This window comes from Falco naumanni, chromosome 5 (assembly GCF_017639655.2).
Source record: "Falco naumanni isolate bFalNau1 chromosome 5, bFalNau1.pat, whole genome shotgun sequence".
In the NCBI taxonomy this organism is placed as follows: domain Eukaryota; kingdom Metazoa; phylum Chordata; class Aves; order Falconiformes; family Falconidae; genus Falco; species Falco naumanni.
This window is the reverse complement of record NC_054058.1, coordinates 15927274-15949671: the sequence shown is the minus strand read 5'-3', so window position 1 is coordinate 15949671 and position 22398 is coordinate 15927274. Positions and strand designations below refer to the sequence as shown.

The window sequence follows — 22398 nt, the reverse complement described above, 5'->3', positions numbered from 1 at the left end:
GCTTTTAATTAAGATAGTAAGGTCTAATTCAAGCTATAATTTGGTTCCTTTAGTTAGCAAATGTCTATTAAAACTGAGCAATTAAGGTTAAATGGGTTGAAGCATTTAAAGCACTCCCTCCTGCTTCAAATACTATAATAGAAAAGACCATGTCAGTGACTAATTCAGACCAGAAGACATGTATTTCCCTTAAGTTTTATACTTCCTTGTTGATCATAAAGTTTACTGAAGAAGAATCCATTGGTAAACTAGATTTTCAGTGGAACGTAACATTGTTATGTTTGTATGTTACAGCTTATCATGCATAATTTAAAAAACAAAGTATAAAATAGGAATTCTGTAATTGTATAAATATAGTATAAAGTTTAGTCCTATTATGGCTTTTCTTCCTTAATTTTATATAGTTCAGTAATAAGAATATGTAGTAAACTTCCCAGTAGCATATTTCTCCCTTTTTATAGTTGTGTTCATACTTGACATAATGGTCTTAAGTGCGTATGTTTTGTGTGCGTACTTCTGACAGATAAAGGTAGAAGCATACTACGATTTGCATTACTTACATGAGCCGCCTTTCAAAGCACGCCCACCTCACCTTCCACTTCCCATTTTCACAGCTTCTTCAGAGACTGAAATACTTTATGCCTGGTCTCATCTTTGAGATCAGGTCATTTTAGCAAGTTCAAGCAAAATCAGCTGAGCAAGCCTGAAGCCTGCTATTTCTGAGGGCAAGACACACACCCACACATACCCCTGCCCAGCTGTGACAGAGCCCTGGTCCAGCAGGACCCTCTGGTAACACCCACTCCCAAACAGCAAACCTCTCATAAGTTTTCTGGACTCTTCAAGACTCTCCACAGGCACACAAACCTTGCCTATATAAATCAGATAACGTGATCGAGACACCAGGCTGTCCTTTTCATTAAACATGAGACCTAGAGAGTATGCTGTGTGCAAACAGCATCATTCAGGTGGCTTCACAAATACAAACACTGGGACTTTCCGCAGTGAATGGCAACATTAACAGACACATGCTAGTCCTTCCAGAAAGCATCCCTCAGACCTCCATCCCTTGAGTCCAGCCTCTTGCTAACTCAGGCAATTATACCATGTCATCCTGCTCAGGATAAGGATTGATATTGTCTTCCCATTGCAAAGTAGGCTACAGCAACTGCCTGTTACCTTCCACACAGATCACCAAAAATACTTGCCTTAAAAACATCTAAAATTTACCACCAGTGCCTTATCACAACATAAATATTCATGGTAATGACTAAAAGCCTTTCAGCATAAGCAGTACAGGAACATATTCTAGTAACTCTGTTCTATTCAGATACAAGCTATCATGCAAATATACAAGTTGGAATTTCTCAGGATACCTAAATATATTATGATATACCATAATAAAGGTTTTCTGAAGGAATGTGGGCACACACAGGTATTCATGTATGTGTATGCAGTCACTTTGTGCAACAAAGTCCAGTGAAACAACTCAGAAATGTGCACTGGAAACTTGTATTAACTTGAAGTAAATTATGTCAATAAGCTATTCTAGAAACTGATGCAATTGCTGCTGCTATCCTGAATAGATTTGTGTGTATTCCCTATTTAGAATAAATGCTAAAGCATTTTGCTTCATAAGACCACATGATACAGTCAACTGATTTTTTTTATAATGCAGTTCTCACACTTCCCTCAAGAAAAAGAATTTTTAAAAGATTTCAAAACAGAAACAGTGAAAGGATGTAAAGTGCCAGAAGCATAAAGAAGAGAAATCATTTTATACAGGTTTAGAAGTGATTGTCAACACAAAATTTAAGTGACAACACCTTGGGCTTTATCTGTATCACTAAAAAAAGTTGCCTCCTAATCAACTGGAATGGTTAACGATACGATAAACAATTTGAGGGGGTTGCTTTCATTGTTAAAGCTTTTGAGAGAACTGTAATAGAAAAGTTCTTCTATTCTGAAGCCATAATCTCCTTAGATGTACAACTGTCTGTATACAGGGTAAGCTGCTTCCATTTTCACATAGTGAAACAGTCTATACCAAATGAAGCCGACTATACCCAACCAAACCATTTTAGTCTTCAGGTTTTTATTTCAGGAAAACAGGCCAAGTTTGTCTATTCCTGCATTATACTCACTCATTCCCTGGCTCCCCTTACAAGTCAAAACAGTCAGAGGTCAGAGTAATTCTGGCACCCTTCCTTCCTTCATTTACTCCTTGCACTCTGAATATGTCTACACACTCCAGTCTGAATAGAGGTAAATTCGCTTTCTGAGGAATTGAAGCCAAGCAAAAGACACAGGGCTCTGCTTTTGTCTGCCCTCCTGTAGCCAAATAGTTCACAGCTTCACTAGTGAAGCAATCTCATGGCTTTGGGTCAGTCTGCAACACAGGCCAAGCGAGACTGCCTTTCTCCCCAGCATGCCCGTGCAGACGAAGCCTCTATGAGGGCCCTTGGGAAAATCCTGCCACAGTCAGAAGCAGGAGCAAGCACTATGGAGCATCTGCCTTTCCAGGTATACTGAGACCAGTATTAAGGATCAGATGTGCTGTATCATTGCGCAAGCAACAGACGAGCTGCTTTCAGAGAAAAGTGGCACGTGGGGGTAAGGATGTGAGAAGAGGAACTTTGATTATATTTATCTTTAGACAGGCTGGAATGCATCAGAAAAATGGAAATTTCTAAATAAAATCAGACTTTGGTGCTGTGTAGTTAAATAAAAATACAGGCATGTCTCCAAGTCACAGTTTTTACAGAGTCCTTTTCCAAAAAAGTGTAGCAAACAGAAATGTGCAAAAAGAATAAAGTCACAACTCTACTCCATAGATACTAACATCATACAGGTATGAAGTCAGATACCAAATTCCTCTTACATATGTGCTGCCAAACAATTTAGATATGCATTACCTATGATCCCCATTCAGCACAGTAAATACCCACTTACTTCAACCACTTTTTCACTGTACCAGGGAGACAGCTTGCCTGAAAGTTGTGAATATAGCCTCTGCTTCCAGAAATTAAATCAGAACAAAGGCACTTTAGTGCAATTTCCCTCTAACAGCAAGAACCAGAATGCACAGCAGTTACATCCTGTAGTACCATTTTCAGCAATGATATGTTCAATAACTAACTACTCCTGCAAAGGTTCCCATTCTTTGGTCTCTGAAGCGCAGTCTGCAGGAACAGCCACCTCCTCCATCCCCGAAAACATTAATAATCACCATATCAGTATTATACATCACTCTCCCCGCCCCAGTTAAATTTTTGATGTTCTGTGAGCGTGATGCCTTGTGAAACATAAGGACTGACAGTAGTTCATGCAGACTAAGGCATGGGAACAATGGTATGCAGAGTTTAGCAATCTCAAGCTGAGAGTAAATTACAATTGGCTTTTATATTTTCTGAGATAACAGTTCATCTGCTTAAGAAATTGATTATAGGAGTCAGGATGATCTGAAGGTCATTTCATTTATTTAATATTTCTGATTCTATCTTTGGCAGCTGTACTGTAAAACATCATCAGCAGTTGTGAAAGCATGGTCTTGAATTTGATATGTTACCTATGGGGCTTACAGCATCAAACAAACTGCTCATGTGTTAAGCACCAAGTTCAGGTCTAAAGCACCTGGCAAGATGAAGGTCTTACATCAGCTTATTACATGATTGAGATTTTTTTTTCCTATTGCTTGGTCACTGAAGAAAAAAACAGTGATCCACAGCTCAAGAGAAGGAGCACTGTAAAGTAAAATAAGACAGTATCTTCAATTTAATAAAGCACTTAAACAGAATTACTTTTAAAGGGTAACAACTTCTTAAGGTTAAGCACATGCTCAAGTACTCTGATGAATGAAGGCCTTTGAACAAAACAACTCTTCAAATTGTAATATAAGTGTATTCCTTCTGCTGAACGTCTTAAATGTATAGAAAAGTCTTGAAATTTCAAGGCAGTCTGTTAGACCCTATCTTCAGTTTCTTATAACTGCCGAACTGTCATGTATGGGCTAGAATTTTTCATGCAAGGTGTCTGCTTTAAATCAGGTCTTTTTTTTTAGCTGAAATTTAAAACAAATATATACATGCTAAAACAAACAAAGAAAAAAACCCAGAAAGTTGGCTTTTTTATAAAGTGATTATATGGAAAATTCACTGCTTTGCTATATTTAAAAAACCCCTCCCCCAATTACCTGAACAGATTTCATGCTCTCGGATTTTGTTTCCTCTAAGGAGGCAGGGCGTTACCTGTTAGTAGATCTCTTAGGAGTGAAAAAGGTGGCTAAATTACAGCTGAAAACTCATCAAACCAAAATTATCCAGTTAAAAAATCATTAAAAAAAAAAATCATAATCAAATAAATTCACAAGCTCAGCAGGCATCTGTTGGAATTCAGATAGCTGAAGTTCCCAAAATGTCCTTCGCAGTTGGTGTTTTTCCAGCCTTAGGCTGTAGTTTCACAACACAATGACTCCAGAAACTAAATCAGATTAGGAAATCTATTCACCTTGTCCACCAACACCTTCTCCCTGCTATAGTATTTCAGCCTCTCTACCCCAGTTCATTGCTTTTTCAGTGCAGAACTGATTATAGGGCCATGCTGTAATCCTCTGGGTTTTCTTCCACTTTTGGGGGATTATTTCAGTGATATTCTTCACAGTATAGCTCCACATCAATTGCCCCTATGCAAAAAAAAGTGTGGGGGGGGGTGGGGGGGTGGGGTGGGGTGCAGCAGGGCAGGCATGATAAAGCGAACAGGAACTTCCTAAATCGGCGCACTGAGGGAGGGAGTATTACTCCTTTCTTGCCCAGACTGTACATACAGTTTTCCTACAATCTCCTGCCATACATCCTCGATCCTAGGGCTACCTGAAGCTTGGTCAAAACTGCCCTGTAGTTAAGGCTCCCAGCTATCCTGGTCTAGAACAGGGCAGGACTAGTATCATGGGTACAGAGACTGTATCCACCATCCGTGACTCCCATTACCTCCACAGTGTCCTAACAGCATCACAGTGGATGCTACCTGGCTCCAAACCCATATTAGTAGAGTTTATTTGGGCAAAGGTTAAGGAAGTAGCAGGTCCATTCCCCAACTCCCCTGCCATCATCCAGCCAGAGGTTCCCTGAGCACATCATGCAGCAGCTTACATTCAGCCTCAGAATAAAGAGTGGGTATTTCGGCGGTGCAATGGACACACATGAAGACAGTTCCATAATTAAATGGGAGCTGACAAATGATGGCCAACAGTCATGCAAAGATGTCTTTCCAGCCAGTCACCTTAAGGAAAGAGCCGTGAGTCTGCAGGGGTGCAAACAGCAGGTAATGTGGTGAATGAAAGATGAACTCCGAGCTGGTGGGGGGGGCCAGGAAAGAGGTGGAGAAAAAGGGAAAATGCTGACAGCTGGTGGGAGCTGTTTTGACTTGAAGACAGAACTCAAGTGAGAGGACTCGTAAAAGGGGTCCTCAGAGCTTGCAGCTACCAGCTGTCCAGACCCAGAGGTCTTGCTGTAGGACACTGGCTCTCAGAATAATACTGCTGTAACTGCAGTAAGCCACTGAGAGGACAATGGAAGGAAAACTGAATAAAATAAAAAAGAAGCAGGTGAAAATACACTAGAAGAGGACAAAAGAAAGAGAAGCAGGGGAATTACAAGGTTAAGAGACATCCGAGTAACAGAATATACAAGACAACATAATGAAGACCGCAAGGAAAGGGGACTGCACCAGAAGTAAAGGTGACAGGTGGGAAAACAAGGAAAACGAGACAGTGTCTGGCAAATGTATAAAGAACAAAGACAAAAGGAGGACAGATTCTTACATATTGAGCTTAGTACATTCCATTTATGCTCCTTCATTTTATTATCATTTTCCTGGCAGATAATTTACACAGTATATTTGGGGGAAAGGAGAAGTTCCTTCTAAATACCAAGTTTACATCACCACAGGAGACTACACTGGGTTCTGCAGCTTAGCAACTGTTGGACTGATGAAATTTTACATACATTTATAAGTTCCCAGAGTGCCTATAGACCATCCAGCAGACAGGGAGCTTATCAACTATTTAGAGAAGTGTCCTTGGAAAAAAGCATATTTTTTCCAAACTTAGATTTAAATGTAATGCTGCTGAAGAATGAGGCCATACTTCTATCAGCATGGTATTTGTTTATGCAAAATACAGTGGTATTTGTATCCAAGAAGCATTTCTGGAGGGGGGAAAAAAAAAAAAAAAAAAAAAAAAAAAAGAAAAATAAGAAGTTGGAGCAAATGTTCTAACAATGGAAGATTTCCAACCTGGACCATCGGGGGAGCTGTTCACTGAAGCAGTATTATGGGCTGCCCGAAAGTAGCTCTTAAGAGGTAGCACAGGGTATGGAAGAAAAGGGAGAGAGGAAAACAATAGAGTGTGTGATACATGGGGACTGATGGCACTACTAGCAGTTAAACCGATCACGTCATCTCAGCTAAGGGATATTCTGGTTTTATTGGATAAACTCATGAACAAAGTCAGAAAAATAAAGCAATCTAAATAAATAGCAAAAGAAAAATTGAGGCTCAACCCTGGCCAAACAAAAGTCCTCTTCAACGAACAGAAGCATGAAGGAGAAAAGAAAAAAGTTATCATAAGCTCTTACTTAGACTGTAATAAAATTCTGTTTTATTACAAAATGTTCTCAAGAGTATTTTCTTGCTTGCTACTTCTTCTCCATTCTCTAAGAAACTCCATTCCCTGAAGTAATTCAGAAAACTGGCAAGCTGGGAATTGACTATTAAATGGTACCAGACAACTTGTGAGGAAAGGGGGAGGGGGGTGTGGTGGTTTAGGGGAAGAAGAAAAAGCACAGATATAGAAGACTTCAGAACTGGATTCTGGGAAACACTTTTATCAGTCTAAACCAAAAAAAAGATGTATCAAGTTACTCAATCAAATGAGTAGGATTTACAGAGAGAGAGAAATATAAAGAAGTAGTTACTAGCTGAAATAAAAAAGGCTAGTTTACATCCATACACACCCCCACACCCATTTTTTGACAACATGTACTGCTTCATTGCTTCATTCTGGAAGCTGCCTTCAGTGAAATCAGAACAATGGCTCACCCAGAGTAAAGCTATAATCCCTGTGAATAAAACTGGGAAGATTTAACCCCAAAATAAAAATTACCACAAAACTGGGAGGTGGCAGAGCATCTCTTCCTCTCTGCTCAGACAGGCCGCTGCAAGCCAACAGGAGAAATCCAGCATCACAGACTTGTGGCAACAGATCTCATCCAGGAGACAGCCATTATGTGAGGGTGACATAAGTTCAACACATGACATTAATGCCATCTGTTAAGATATTGTAACTGTAAAACTAGAAAGGACAGCAGTTTCAGTACCTAATACTCACTACAGACCTCAAGATTACTGGACGACCAGTTCAAAAGTCATTAGATCAGTGTCAAAGCCTCAAGCACTAAACTGAGATCGAGTCACAGAATGGTTATACAGAAGATAACAAAATTAGAATAAGCATATGAACAAAGGATGAAACAATATTTAGGAAAAACGTTCACATTCCATCTTCCTGGATGGCAAACAGAACAGATAGACAAAAGGTGTAGATAATTATGGTTTTTTCGGCAGGGGGGAGGGGAGGGGGAAACTCATCACACCAATACAGAGCTACTCAGAAAATGCTTTGCTCCTCCAACAGATATGTAGTGGGATATTACTAGCAGATCTGACCAAACGAACTTCCCAGAGCACCTTCATGCAAGCAATAACAGTAACACTATAGATGTAGTGATAATATTCAGCCTGAAATGATTCAATATTTGCAAGATCAGAGAGGATGATCCTTCCTTCAGGGAATGAATTCACCTTCTATTGCAATTAGAAGAATCATCCATCAGGAAGAAGTCACTTAAGCTGCCTTGTTCAGCAGCATCACTTACTCAGCAGAGAAAGACAGATAGCAGAAGCCTTAGCCCACTAGAGTTGTGCAAGCATCAAGATGCCTAAGTTTCAGAAACCAAAGGACACCCAACAGTGTTCATTTACTCTCACACAACTTCATTGATAAAGGCGGTCCAATTAAGAAAGAATTGCTGAGAGTAGATTGATGGGACACCATGGTGCTCAAAAAAAATCATTGTTCCATTTAAGAGACATCCGGAAGTTCTGTACTTACTTACCCTGCAGACATGAGGCTTCAGTGTGAGATACTGGACCAGGAGCTAGGAAACAAGAACTCTGAAATGTCCTGTGCTGTTTCCAGGTTGATTGACTCAGATATTTGGATTCAGTTTTGAAAAGCATGAGAAGAACACAGCAGATATTTGAAAGACTACAGTGAAATTTAAATCCAATGAGTAAGACCAGCTTCTTAAGAAAATGAAAGCTAAAACAGGCGAACAAGATTAAAATTGTAAGAAGAATATTAAGCCAAGTCTGGAGAAACAATCATCATTATTCAAATGAGAGTGATGAGGAGATAAATTTTCTGTATGTTTTTCCAATTGCTAAGACTTCTTTAAAATCCTTTAAAAACAGATTTAACAAACAGGTATAGGAAGAAACTTGGCCTCACACCCAGAAAATTACTGAAGATGATAATGAGTGGTTTATCTATCTCACACCCACAAAATTACTGAAGATGATAATAAGTTGTTTATCTATACCGCTTCTGATTAACTGTAAATGCAATGAGCTATCATTTTAAACTTTAGTGTATTACTGCAAACACCATGAGTAGGTTAAATTTTGGTTTAGGGACATTATTGCACTTGCAGCATGAAGACAGAATTGCATGTGATAGACCCAAGAGTCTCAAATCCTTGCCAAGGTAAGAAATTCACTATCCTGTTGTTTCCACAAAATTAGAATTCCTGGTTCAGAAAATGGCTTTTAGTTAACATTTTAGAGATGATCTGTGCAGTACTCTGTGCTTTTCTGTCTGCAGCAACAGATTGTGTCAGAGACAAAGCCAGAACATCAGTGGAAGCAACAAAATCTAGGTATATCAATGCAAGTATTTGACAAGGTGCCATATTACTTCCAGTCACTGTACACAGATTAGGAAATGCGTTGCTGGATTGTTTGGCTGTACATTTTCCAGAAGCTTCCTTCAGCTAAGCAGCCCTTAGGTTCAGAAAGGGCAATCAGTCTGTTTCCAAATGGACATATGCAGAATATAAACTGCTATGGGGCTGAATACATCTGTGATTGGGGCAGGAATGGTTTATCTTGTTTGAGATTGTGTCATGCTTAAACCCAGTGAGGTGCTATCACTGGAGTAATCAAGAATAACAGCCCCCTTTGCAGATTACCATGATCACCTGCCTGTTTATCTGGAATTATTATTTACATTAGGAAAAGGACTGCAAGTACATTAACATATAACAAACTACATCACCAGAACTGCTCAGACCTACTCAACGGTCTGTCAAGCAGAACTGCTGCTGATACAGCACAAATTTCCAACACGAGCAGAAACCTGAAAATCCCCCTCTCGAGGCAGACTCTGCCGAGATGCTTTGCCATGGTGCACGTATGTTGCCTTCAGCGAGAAGTCCATCAACAACATTATGAAGCTTCACAGCAGGAATGAAAAAAAAAAGTGAGCATCTCTCTTCTGTACAAAGAGTTCAAGAAACATGACAACTGATGAGACCAATTGTTAAAAGAACTGAAGAATAGTTACACAAAAACTATGAAAAACAGAAAAAAAAGCACACCAAGAGAGACATCTTATTCAATATGGGAAAGCTCAGAGCAGACTTTTGCAACCCAGAAGCAACAGGTCCCAGTGAACATGTCTTAAGGGAAAATCCCATGCACCTAATCACACCCTCTACATACTGTTGAGAAAGAGTCCTGCATGTAAGGTATGATCCAAAAGAAAAAGAAACTACAGTTAGAGCAACTCACTGAAGTCACAGTCACACTGGGAATAAACAATAGGCTGAAGGAAAAACATGTATAAAACAGAGAATATAGTTAACGTGCTAACTGGATATAAAAAGGGCACAGAAAAACATCAACCAGAAACTATGCAGAGTATTTTAGCCATTAATGGCATAAGAGTTTGGAACAGCCTGAGAAGTAGGACAGGAAAAAAAATTACCTAGGTTAAAGAGCTAAACCCCTTCATAAACTGTTCAGTGACAGAGTACCCTACAACAGCAAACATGCAACACTGGCACTGGGGACAAAGGAGGCCCTGTCAAGGCCCAGGGAACCTCAGGACTTGGAATCCCTTTGAACCCTCTGGAATGTCCATTGCTTTGACACAATTTTTCAGCTAACAATTTTATTGAGATACCAACCTGTGGGGAGACCAAAAGTCAATGTAGAGAAGGTAAGGACAAAGACCTAGGGAGCATGAAAGAGAATGCTTGCAGCTGAATGCAGGCTACTGCATTTGAGATACTGACTAAAATCACACCAGGGAAGATTTCCTAGGTAATAGAAGGTCTGCCAGGGCAACTGAGTCAGTTATCAATGAATAGATTTTGTATATTCAATAGAAATGGATGACTGCAAGCAAGTATTTTTTTAAAGATTACCTGGGTTGGACACATTATTGTGTCCTACAAAAAACACCAGCTAGAGAATTTATGGCCAAAGGATACTGATATATTTTGTGAGATGTGGAAATATCATCAACTGAAATCTACAGAGGGAAACAGGAGACAGGGCACAGGGAAGAATGAGCAGTTCCTATCTCTGGAGAAACAGTTGTGCTCTATGGGAAGAAACATGTCAGCTAGTTCAGACAAGATGACTACCCAGAAAAAAAAGAAAGAAAAAAGGTAGGGTAGACCTGCAAACTGCGAAGTCATCCCCAGTCCTCAGAAACTCTGGAGAAACCCAGTCCAAAAGACATTCTGGAAGAAAAGCAAAGTTCAGAAACTAATTCCCTGCTAAAGAAATTCAATTGACTGCCAAGAAAATGTTTCATTTCAGTATAACTGCTGCAAGAGCTTCTCACATGTACTTAAAGGAATGTTTGTGTCTTATGTACTTCTCGCCACCCTTTAGGTCAGAGCAACAAAATATGTACAAAATCCTGCACGAGTGGCTGGGCTCCACATTCACTGCACTAGCCTAAAGATCCCATTTTTAAAACTACTCATTTTCTTAGAATAAAAAACTATAAATCAATAAACAAGAGTACACAAATACCTATTCACATACTGGACATATCTGTACAAATATATGCTCCATTGCTCTATAAAACTGAAGAATTATCCAAATTGTATTAATTCCCATACTCTATCCCTTTCTCTAAACATGCATTTTAAGCAAATGAAAGCAATATCTAAAACTGATGTTTAAAGTAAATTGACATGCACACATCTGTAAATTAATTGTAATGGCTCAATATAATCTAAACTGGCAGATCACTAAAATTTATTAGAATAAGTTTGATCATATAGTGTCATTTCTTTAAGCTCGCTGCGCTATATAAATTGCAGTTCTTCCTATTTAGAAAAATCCGGCTGTATATGAGAGCCTACACTATAAGGGAGTTAGTTATGCTATGATGAATATTCTTTAGACATGAAGCAATACAGGTAGATTGCTACAAACTTAGAGGCACATTATCTGTACAAAAGACATCCTTTCCTAACAGGTAACTAGTTTCAGTGATCAAAAAGCATATTTAGAAAAGCTCAGTTATAAAGACCCAGACTCATCTAATGACCCAGCTTTAGTTTTGGCAAAACAAAAAATATTCGGTGTATTTCATCTTTGTTATTACAAGCGCAGTCACTCTCAAAAGATAATTTTTAATGGCTGATTACTGGTGTTGTCTTGTGACAGAATATTAATTACCAATCAATACTGCTAGTCTGTTTATTTCTTTACATTTTGAATACTTGACCTCAAGATGCAAAATAAACCCACCCTATGTGAACAGCAGACCTGAGGCAGATCTTGGGTCTGCCACTGACTTCTATGACCCTTCCTTCACCTCTAATAGTTTTGAGTTTACTCACTCTTTGTAAAGGATATAATGGTATCTGCCTGCCACTGAAGGTACATTACTTCAGTAACAAAGTTTCAAAGTACTTTGAGATCAAGAGGTACCACACAAGTAATCTAAAATAAGCTCCAGAAAGGAAGCATAAAAATATTTCAAGTTTTCTGCTTATCCCAAAGTTTGATATTAATTACAGACTTAAGATATAAAGCTGATGCAAAATCTTTAGAACTATCACTATAACATTGTAAAAATGTCTGTACCATGCATAGTAACACCTTGTTTAGACACGTTCATTTACCGGACTAATACTAAACAATTAACATTCATGCAGGATGTGTTGCAGTCTGCCCCAGCTTAGTTTACTTATCAAGCTTGTCAGATGCTAAATTCTGTTAGATATGAGTTTGACATCACCCACAAAAATTCCATGGGATTCTGTATATCGTTCCACACAGACATCTGATTTTTTACTACTTACTGAGCTTTTTTACTGAACCAAAGTAAGTCAGACAAAGAGAAATATGTGTATTAAATAAGCATGAGTATCAGCCAGGTCTACCATGAAACAGAGCCCAACAGCTAAAATATGAATAGTTAATGCTTAAGGAAACTTTTGATGTGGAAACCCAATACAACAAGAAGTACCAATTCTGAGAATGCTGTAACCTGCACAGCTGTGGCCTTCAGTACATTCAGAGCTCTTTCTCTGGAAGAGATGAATAGAGGAAGAAGTGGTGCTGAATGATTATTCTGTTTGCAAGAAAGAAAATCCAGCTTCCAAATGAACAGCAGCTCAGAGATGCTACAGCACCAAGAGATGGACAGTAAGAATGTGTCTCTGTCAATTTAAACCCAAGACAGAAAAATAGGACAACCACAAAAATGCTTTATGAGGGCACTTGAACAAACACTTTGGAAGTCCATGGAGAATAATATGTGGTTTCAAATTTTTGTAGACTTCAGCAAAGTCTTTTCTAGGTCTTTAGTCTTTTTAATGGACTGGCCATGTACTTTTTTAAAAGTTTCAGTCTGCCATAGAAAGAGAGACTTGGAAGGAGAATTTTTATAGCTGCTAAGCATCAACAAAGGGAAATAAAATAACAACCTTGCACCTTTTATTTGTAAGGCATTCTGCTGTGATTACAATATTTGTTCCTTTCACCAGAGAACAATCTCTCTGCTGAGGTTCAATAGATGAGATGGAGTTCATAAAATCTGAAATACGAGTGTACACAGTGCCTAATAAAACACGCTAGGTCTTTCTCAGTTGCAAGGACTGATGTAAGGACATAGGGAAGTCAAACAACTTTTGGAAGTGTGTGGTAAGTACAATAATCTGAAACAGTTGCTTTTAAAATAGTGTTCTACAGACTACGCATACGTGATCACGACACACATAATGTCAAAGAGAAGCAAGCTCCAGTGTCCCGTTCGAGCGGATACAGGAAAACACCTACTGTAACTGACCCGGGGGGCACATGGGTGAGAAGAGTGACGGTAAATCACAGGTTAGCCGAGCGGAAGGTGCAAGTTTTCCTCTGCCTCAGAGGGACGCGAGAAGAGCGACCAGCACAGGCCCACACCGCGCCGGGCGAGGGCACGGGGGCCGCAGGGCGGGCGGCTGCACCGGGGGCGGGCGGCCCCGGCTCCCCGCAGCCCCGCCGGCCGGCCCGGCTGCGGGCCCCGGCATGAGGCCTCCCCGCACGCCACCAGCCGGGAGACGCGGCCAGCCGCAGGCACGGCGGCCCCGCTACCGGCCGCGGCAGCGCCCCCCGCCCGCGCTGCCGGGAGCGAGCCAGGCGGCCCGGGCCGGCGGGGCGGGCACACGTGCTCGGCGCTGCGCCTCGAGCCCGGCCGCAGCGGGGCCAGCAGCGCTGGGACAGGCTGGTGCTAACCCAGGGGTCGCCTCGGTGGGGAACGCCCCCCTCTCCTTCTTTTTTTTTCTTTTTCTTTTTCTTTTTTTTTTTTTTTTTTTTTTTTTAAACGTAGGCTGGTGGACATGCTGTTTGTGATTGCGCACAATTAGCAAAAGCAGCAGGGGGATGCTTGCCAATAAACACCGAGATTTGAAGTTAAGCAGCTGTAAATCTGCATTAATCGTTTCAGGAATCCAGCTATTTACAAAAGCTTTTAAAGAGCAAACAAATAAGAGACGGGAGGGGAGGAGAGATAGGAGAGGAGCCAAGCTGTCCTTACCTTCACACTGTTTCCCTTCGCCTTTATAGCCTGGCTTGCAGATGCATTTGTAGGATTTTGGTGTGTTTTGGCAAATTGCATCGATGTGACAGTCATCCGTAGCTTCTGCGCACTCGTCAACATCTGGAAGCACAGAACGAACCCCAAGGGGACAGATAAGAAGGGAGACCTGAGATACAGAAAACCGTCAAGGATAGATACTCCCCTTGAAGAAGCTGCTTGCTTTCCTGCCTTCCGAGCGTCATCCTGGAAATGAGAACATCTAAGGTTAAGTAACCCAACAAACCGACGTGTTCCTCTCCTTAAGTCATTTGTAAGCACTGCTCCACCAAGCTAGAGGGGCTCGGTGCCACGTTTCTGCTTTAGGAAATCATTAGACATACTAGAAATCAGCGTCTGCTGTATAGGTCTGGTACTGGAGACCCACATCTTAGTAAAACAAGAGAGCGTTTAAATGACCTGTAAGAGGAGGGAAAAAGCTCATTTGCATGTTCTAGCAAAGAGATCTTCTTAATTTAGAAAGATAGACCCTAGTTTAAGTAAACTACGCTGGCGGGGGAATGAGAAAAAGAAATATTTGAACAGTAAACCCACGTAAATCCTTTTTATTAAGACGCAAGAAAATAAATAAATGGAAGACCGTATGAAACTCGGTAAGTTAGAGTGGAGAAAAGCAACCTGCAATATCATCATCTACATGGCCTAAAACTCATTTAGAAGGAAAAAGTTCCAGCAGTCTCTCTGGCCCCTGCTCGGGCGGGTGCCTTGCTGGTGAGCTGGGCTCTGCAAGGGGGGACCGAGACCGCTTTTCTTGTTTTCAGGGTAGGAAGCCTTTACAAACATTTCAGTGACGGGCATTCGTTTTCTCCCCCGGATTTAAAGAGGATGGGGGAGGGAGGGGGATGAGAGAGAGTCGAGATTTGGTAGTCGTGGGAATGTTAATGAAGTGAACATAGAAAGAAAAAAAAAAAACCAACCTCCGACCTATTCAGGGATGGGGTGTGCTGTTAACATGGGAACATGTAAAGCCCTGCCTGCCCTGCCCTGCCCCCCGCGCTCCCCGCAGCCGGTCCCCGGCCGCCTCGTCCCCCTGCGCGAGGGGCTGCGGCGGGGCCGCCGCGGGGGGGGCGCTGCCGCCGCGGGGAGCCGGGCCGGGCTGCCCGCCGCTGTCAGCCGCGGCCGGCGTGTCCGCAACGCACCTCGCACGGGTGTTCTCACCACTTCATGCCAGAGCCACATGTGGGGCTCCCTACGGGAGAAAGGCTGTCAGGGGAGCGCCCTGCCCGGGAGGGGCGGGTTAGCAGCCCGGTAACAGCAGCAAGGCTGCACAGAGCGCAGCCTCCCCCTTATTTTTAGGAAGTATCGAGGGGGGGGGGCATCCAGCAAGAGGCATGTGCAATTGGTTTCATGCCAATTAGATTAACAGATCCTCAAAAAAGGTGCACTAAAGTGAAAACAGTTTTATTGTTAGCCTGAAATCCTAACGCTAATTGTTTCAGAAGTGCTCATTCAGCCATCTCCAGTGATAACACACGGATCCTTCAAAGTCACCGGGGACAGGAGGGGGCTATTTAAAGAGGGGAGGATAATCAGACATTGTGCCATGGCAGAGAGCAAAGAACTTCTCTGAGAGGTGCAGGCTAGGACGGCCCCGCGGGGCACCTCAAGGATCCTAGCAAGAGAATTGCCTGGACTCTGTATTGTTACTATTTTTCTAAAGAAAAGGGAACAGAACGCAGAGCGTTGTATTTTCAGGAGAAACGCAGGGCTGCTGTAATCTGTTTCCTTCTTTCTTGTCCATTCGTTTATTTTAACCGCTGACCCGGTTTCAGATCTAGCTATGATTTACGTGAATTAGCTTAGGGGGTCCCAGAGTGTTGTCCAGATCAGACACAGCTCCAGTCAAGCACAAAAAGAAAAGAAGGTAGTGGGATTTTTTTGTTGTTTGGTTTTCTTGTTTTCTTTTTTTTTAATGCTTTGGTTCATACTTTTGACTCATGAAATCGGCACCCATCTCCCATCAAGATCAGCAAAAGTGACAGCTGGACTCTTTATAATGCCGTCAAAAATTTAAACTGCATTGAGCCAAGGGGGACATTTCACAGCAACCAGAGGATGCCTGGGAGTCAGACGTGAATGCCAATGAGTCAAATGAAAGGGCAAAACCAAATATGAGCCCCTGCTCCGCATCTCACGTTGCGTTTCTTGGACTTTAAGAACTTCTACACCGACTTCGTTCATTTTGTTGCACTTAAACTCTGCTATCTGAGGAAAAGGGATTTTTCTGACCCCCTTCCCCCCCCCCCCCCCCTTCACCTTAAAGGGTTTCTTCTAGCACAACTTCAGAGACTGCATACGCATCTTTAAGAAATTAGTTTGGGCTTACAACATTCCTAGGCAGATGGGGTTTGCGGTGGGGGTTGGTTGTTTGTTTGTTTTTAAACAGCGGAGCAAAGACTTAATATCATTACTGCTATTAAACAGATAGGAGCGCGGCTGTTAAGAAACACCGGGTCTTTGGGTTAATGCGCAGACAGGGAAAACCTGTGAAGATACAACAGGCAACGCTTTCCCTGTGGAGTCTCTAGGGTTCAGCACAGATTTATCTCGTAGGCACTTAAGGAAAGTAACTTTTTCTTCCCCGTCTCTCCCTCTAGACGTCCCTGGGCTCCGGCAGTGTCAAACACGCGAGAAAACACCTCCCCACCACAACTTCCAACACCCCCGGCACCATAAGCAGCACGAAGTGACCTCCCCCTCAACACCTTACGCCAGGGAGAAGAGAGCGGACGAACACGGTCCCCCCGGGGCCATGGCTCCGCACCGCCCGAGCCTGGGGAAGGCGGCACGGCGGCGGAGCCCCCCTCTTACCTGCGCCCCCGCTGCCTCCCGCCAACCTGCCGGCCCAGGCGAGAGCGAAAAGAAAACAGCAGCGCCGCGAAAAGCAAACAGTGCCCATGATAATGATGCGATCCCCGGCCCCCGGTGCCTGTCTGCGATAAGGGACGCGCTCGGGGCCGGCCGCGCGGAGCCGCCGGCGCTGACGCCCTGACAGCGCCCCGCTGATTCGCCGGGGCTCCCGCGGCGGGGGCGGTGCCGGCGGCCGGGGCGGGGCGGGCCGGGGCGGGGCGGGGCGGGCCGGGCCGGGCCGCCCCCAGTGCCCCCGGGACTGCCCGAGCCCCGCCGCCGGGGGCGGGCGTGCTGCTCGGCGAGGCGGGTGAAGTCTGCCCCGCCCCGAGAGGTGTCTGTTGGTCAGGCGTGTGGTCCTTACCGGCGGGATGCCCGCGCCCCCGCCGGCTCTCCCTCATGTCTCCCAACAGGTAGGAAGCCCGTAAAGAGCCGTCGGGGCCGTTACCGGGCTCCGGCCCCGGACGTCCCCAGCTGCGCCCCTCCGCGGCTGGGGGCGGCTCTGGGGGGCTCAGCCCCTGCCCCTCGCAGGGAGCCGGGAGGAAATAGCTCCCCCCGAGCCGCGGGCTTCGAAGGCAGACAGTCCGGCGAACCCGGCCGCCCATCTCCTTGACAACCGCTGAGAGGGATTTGTCCCCCGGCCTGGGCTCTAAGACTACAAGAAAACTTTTGTGTCCCCCCTGCCTTCCTCTTAGCCTCGCCTAACTCCGAGCGCTGCCGTTCACACTTGCCTCGGGTCATTGCCAGCCGCTGGGCTTCCCCAGCGTTCCGAGGGCTCTGCCGCGACGGCGCTTGCCCCTCCCCTCCCCGGCCTGCCTTGCCTTGCCTTGCCTTGCCTTGCCTTCCCCTCCCCTGGTCCGGGCAGCCGCGGCGCTGCAGGTGATCCACATGGCCCCGGGCCGGCCCAGACGTTCTCCAAAATAACTGCCCCTGTTGCAGACACGTGTTTATGAGTGTCATGGTCACCACCACCCTGAAGGAGAAAATCCTTTGGTTTTAAACACAAACATAAGAAATTTGCCCCTCTTAGAGGCAAATTTCATGACCCTGAGGTCTTCCAGACTGATTGTTTTTGAAGGACTGCAACACCAGACATCCCTTGTTATGACTTTGCACCCCATTCACTTTACACATACCTTTCTTTCTTTCATAGAGGCCCAAGTCCCTGTCGCCGTCGCCCCCGCCCCCCCCCCCCCCCCCCCCCCCAAATGCTTTGCTACTTTAGGTTGGTGTAAGTCCTTCTAATTCCCCAGCAAGGCTGCCCGTTGTGTGCAGCAACCACTCGTCACCCGGATAATAAACACATCTTGCCAGAGCCGTAGATGCCTCTTTTTTGTCAAGTTCCTCCCAAATGTATGCATGTTTCAGTACAATATGCTTGCCCAGAGAGTAGCACTATTAAGTATCTTTAAGCCTGAACTGATGGGAAGAAAATATAGGAAAAGTTGCTCAGCCCAGCTGCCTGGTTAGTACAAGTACGCACCACTACTTTTTTCCTTCATAAAACTAAATAAATCGTGCACAGCTCAAAAGCTGTTTGCTTTCTTAATGTTTACACCTCTGCTTTGGGCATTCCCGTCCTTAATCCTTTAGCGGTGGGGCAGGGGTATTATTATTTTAATTCCAGCCCCTTATTTTTGTGTGACTATGCCGAGGTTCAGCTGTGAATTCCATGCTCCAGCCTTCCCATGGATACACTGCCTGTTTCTCCCATGTAGGTCCCCCGAGGGATTACCTGGTACCTTAGAGCTCCACCTAGCGAGTTTTGTGGCGTGCTGTAGCAGAGCGACCATCTCAATTATATCCGCTAGCAGCGTGAGCTTTACTTTATTAACACACGTCGATCTTTCTGGAAAGGCTCTTATTTTCAAAGACTTTGTCCTAGGTGAAAAACAAGACTAAGCTTCTTACTAACTTTACAAAAAATATTTAATAATTGGCCTTGTATATTCCATTTCCTGAAATCATGCTACAATTTATCATGGGATAAATTGGCCAAAAAGTTTATTTTCCATGAAGAAATTCACCAGACATGTCTAAAAATGAACCACCTCAACTTTTAAAAAGTCACAGTGTAATGAAAAGGTTGTCTAAAGCGAAAAAACACTCTAATTGCCTTGGTGACTTGCTCTCTAGCACATATTGTAACTGATGCAGTTAACATCACACTTAAGTTACTCTTACAGAAATCACTACACTTGTGCCTTTTATCTTCTCTGATTCTATGCACTTATAACCTGTACAGTACCAACACTACCGATAGAGCACTCAGGAAAGGGAACCACCTTAACCCAAGTATCACACTATTTGTTTATGTCCTTGTGTACTCCAAGGGTGGCATGCAATTGAAAGCTGAAGATCCTTCCTATCAGGTGTCCATCTTCTAGCAAGCTTACTTCTTGTTTTTTTTTCAAACCAAGATCTTGACTGACAGAACATACCAGAAAATACCATGGTGCAGTGCTCATCAAAAAAGGTCCTGAACCTTAAGTCAGGATCAGTACATACAGGAATATGATCCACAGTGCCAGGCTGAGTATTTCCAGAAGGGCCTTTTCAGCAGTTTTTCTTACTAAACTTAGAAGGCCACATCTTAGAAAAGGGATCCTTGTGGATTTTCACCTTTTCCACTTGTAATTATGCTTCTGTGCTTGTTTATCATCATCTAACATCATTCCTATGCTCACTGCACAGATGTTTTCATGAAAAATTTAATATTGGAAGTATATTAGCAGTAATGGCCAAGCAGCTTCCTCTAATGTGGAAACTAATTGCCAGATTCATGACTGTAAGTCTGCTCTGTGTAACTGGGGTAAGCAAGGGCTACCTGAATTGAAGGCGAGGGGGCCTAGCCTGGGCACCACCCCCATTGTTTAAGCTCTCTATCAACGTACTCAAGCTCTGCCTGAAAACCTTTGGGCAGCCTGCAGTGACAGCTTACAAGTTAATGCCTTCTAACGTTCTTCCATACCAATGTCTTCAAAGCATTTGGGGGAATATTCCAATAAAATAATAATAATGAGATGTTTTATTAGGACCCATCTCTTCACAGAGTAGAAGGCCCATGAACACCTGCATATGGGGAAGACCAAGGACATAAATGTAAGTGTGGCTGCAGAACAATAGCCTTGCCTTCAGAACACCTTCTCCCACAGACACACACCATTCCGAAAATACTTTAAGACAGAAGAGCATTTGCAGAATTATTTGGTTTCCCAGTTTGCTATTTACGAACACCTGTATGTTGGGGGCAGACGCTGCCTTCAGGAGGCAAAACAAGCTATAGACAGGGCTAGGAATCACAGCAGTCACTGGACAGGGACAGGCTATGCAGACTTGAGTTAATTGCATCTATGTTTCTGTTTCTTACTTCTGTCCATCTTGCCCTTTTACAGTCCAAGCCCACTGTAGCAGGACCTGTCTATCATTATTAATGCACCTTACAAAATAGCATACTACACTTACTTTGCCAGTCTCCCCAACTGGGGCTTTCATGAGGCCAGTAAGACATATAAACCCTGACAGGAGAATAATTTTAACTTCAGTTATTCTCTTTCTCCGAAGTGATTATTATGAAGGACTGAATGAAACTTGGCCCCCTTGTATAGGGGACAAGGAGGCCATGTGCCAGAATTTGTGCAGAGAGCATATATACTTTGAACCCTGAACTGTGTTTTCTCCAAACTTTATTTAAATCTTTTCTATTACAAAAAAAAGGAACAATGTAAACCCAGCTCTTCAAAGCAATATAGACTATTTTGCATTTCTACATGTACTTAGGGGAAGCTTTTGAAACTAGAGGCAATGGATATGCATAGCACCACATGCTCAATGCTTTATTACTTCTTTCCAGGAAAATAGTTATCTAAGTTTCCCAGAAGTTAAGCAACAAGATACAGCTGAAGTATTTCAATGATTTGTCCTTGTACTTGGGAGTTGTGTTCAGGGGAAAGGCCATGATAATCCATAATGAAAGTTTTGTGCACGAAAATCTGGTGTCTGAGAGGAGGATGATATTTTTTCTTTTTCCTTGGAGGAGATGGGGAATTACATAGCAGCTGGTGTAACACTCCAAAGGGGATATTTAGTCCATTGCTTTAGTGAGATTACAATCAATTTTATCTCAGTCTCTCATCAGTGAGACAATGGTTGAAAGCTTGTGGAAGTAGTGGTAAATTTGAATATTCTGTCCAAAAAAACCCAACAGTGTAATCCATACCAAACTTTGAAGAGATATATCAACTCACACTTGAGGACAGCTACTCTCCTATTCCTACTGTGATGCTACCTTCCTCCAAAAGATGTCACCTGCTTCATCCAACTGACCTTCCCCTTTTGTTGCCAGGGTGCCAAAAGAGATTAAAACTCATACAAAATTATTTCCCTAAACCTGTAAATCTTTTAACACGGTGGATCATGATATGCCTTATTGAGCATTGCTTATCTACAAATTCATAAGCTGCTTTTCCCTTAACTGACTTATGAACAGTTTTCCATTCAAAAAACTGCTTTAGCAGCTGGAGGTATGGGGAGGGGGGGGGAGTTCCTAGAAAGAGTAATGGAGATATTTTTTTTTCCTTCCTGCTTGGATTGTAACCACTGAAAGGGAAAGATGATGATATTAATGAAAAGCTGGAACATACTGCCATCGCCACAAAGAGTGGAGTAGATCCTCCATTACTGGTACTCACTCCATCCTGGTAAAAGGCATGTTTTGCCAAGATGAAGGTTACATCTCAAAACAGGTGAATGATGACTTGATACATAAAGAGCTAGGTAAAACTCCATGACCTGCATTATGCAGGAGACTGATTACAACAGTCTCCCTTAAAATTAATAAGGGAGAACTATAAAAGCTGCAAGAGAAATTGTACAGAACAAGGTTGTGTGTACTACCTGTTATGAGATTTATACCACAGCAAGTGGAAGAAGAGGACATGCACCTGTGGAAACATGCAGCTGAAAAGGATACTTTTTTTTTTTTTAAACCTTGTGGCCAAGGATACTTTTAGAGGTGCTGATGTGTCTTTGTGTTCACAAGGAGATGGGCAGAAGCATTCCAAAATGGTTTGTTTTTAGGAAATGAAGGCATAAGGGAGCCAGAAGGCAAATATCAAGGCCAAAAAGATCCTACGTCAAAAAAAGGAAGACTAGGGAAACTGTAGCTGACTGTTCAGATTTCTGTGCCAGTAGATATTAGAGAAAGAAAATGGATGTTGAGAACACTCTTCCATTTAAACAAAAAACATAACAGCTGACAGAAGCTAAGCCACAGCATATTTACCTGGATTTCACAGAAAGATGTAGGAGGTGCTAAAATGCCAACA

The 22398-nt window shown here is 43.0% G+C and overlaps 1 protein-coding gene across 1 annotated transcript in view; it reads right to left on the bottom strand.

The window, feature by feature from the left end:
- SCUBE1 (signal peptide, CUB domain and EGF like domain containing 1) overlaps positions 1-17156 on the bottom strand; it is a 209818-nt gene extending 192662 nt beyond the window's left edge. Inside the window, exons 1-2 of the mRNA XM_040596675.1 lie at positions 17036-17156; positions 14165-14287 (exon numbers count right to left, since the gene is read on the bottom strand). Coding sequence (XP_040452609.1) covers positions 14165-14287; positions 17036-17123 — 211 coding nt within the window. The 5' untranslated portion in view covers positions 17124-17156. The remainder of the gene's footprint in view (positions 1-14164; positions 14288-17035) is intronic.
- Positions 17157-22398: the final 5242 nt, after the last annotated feature.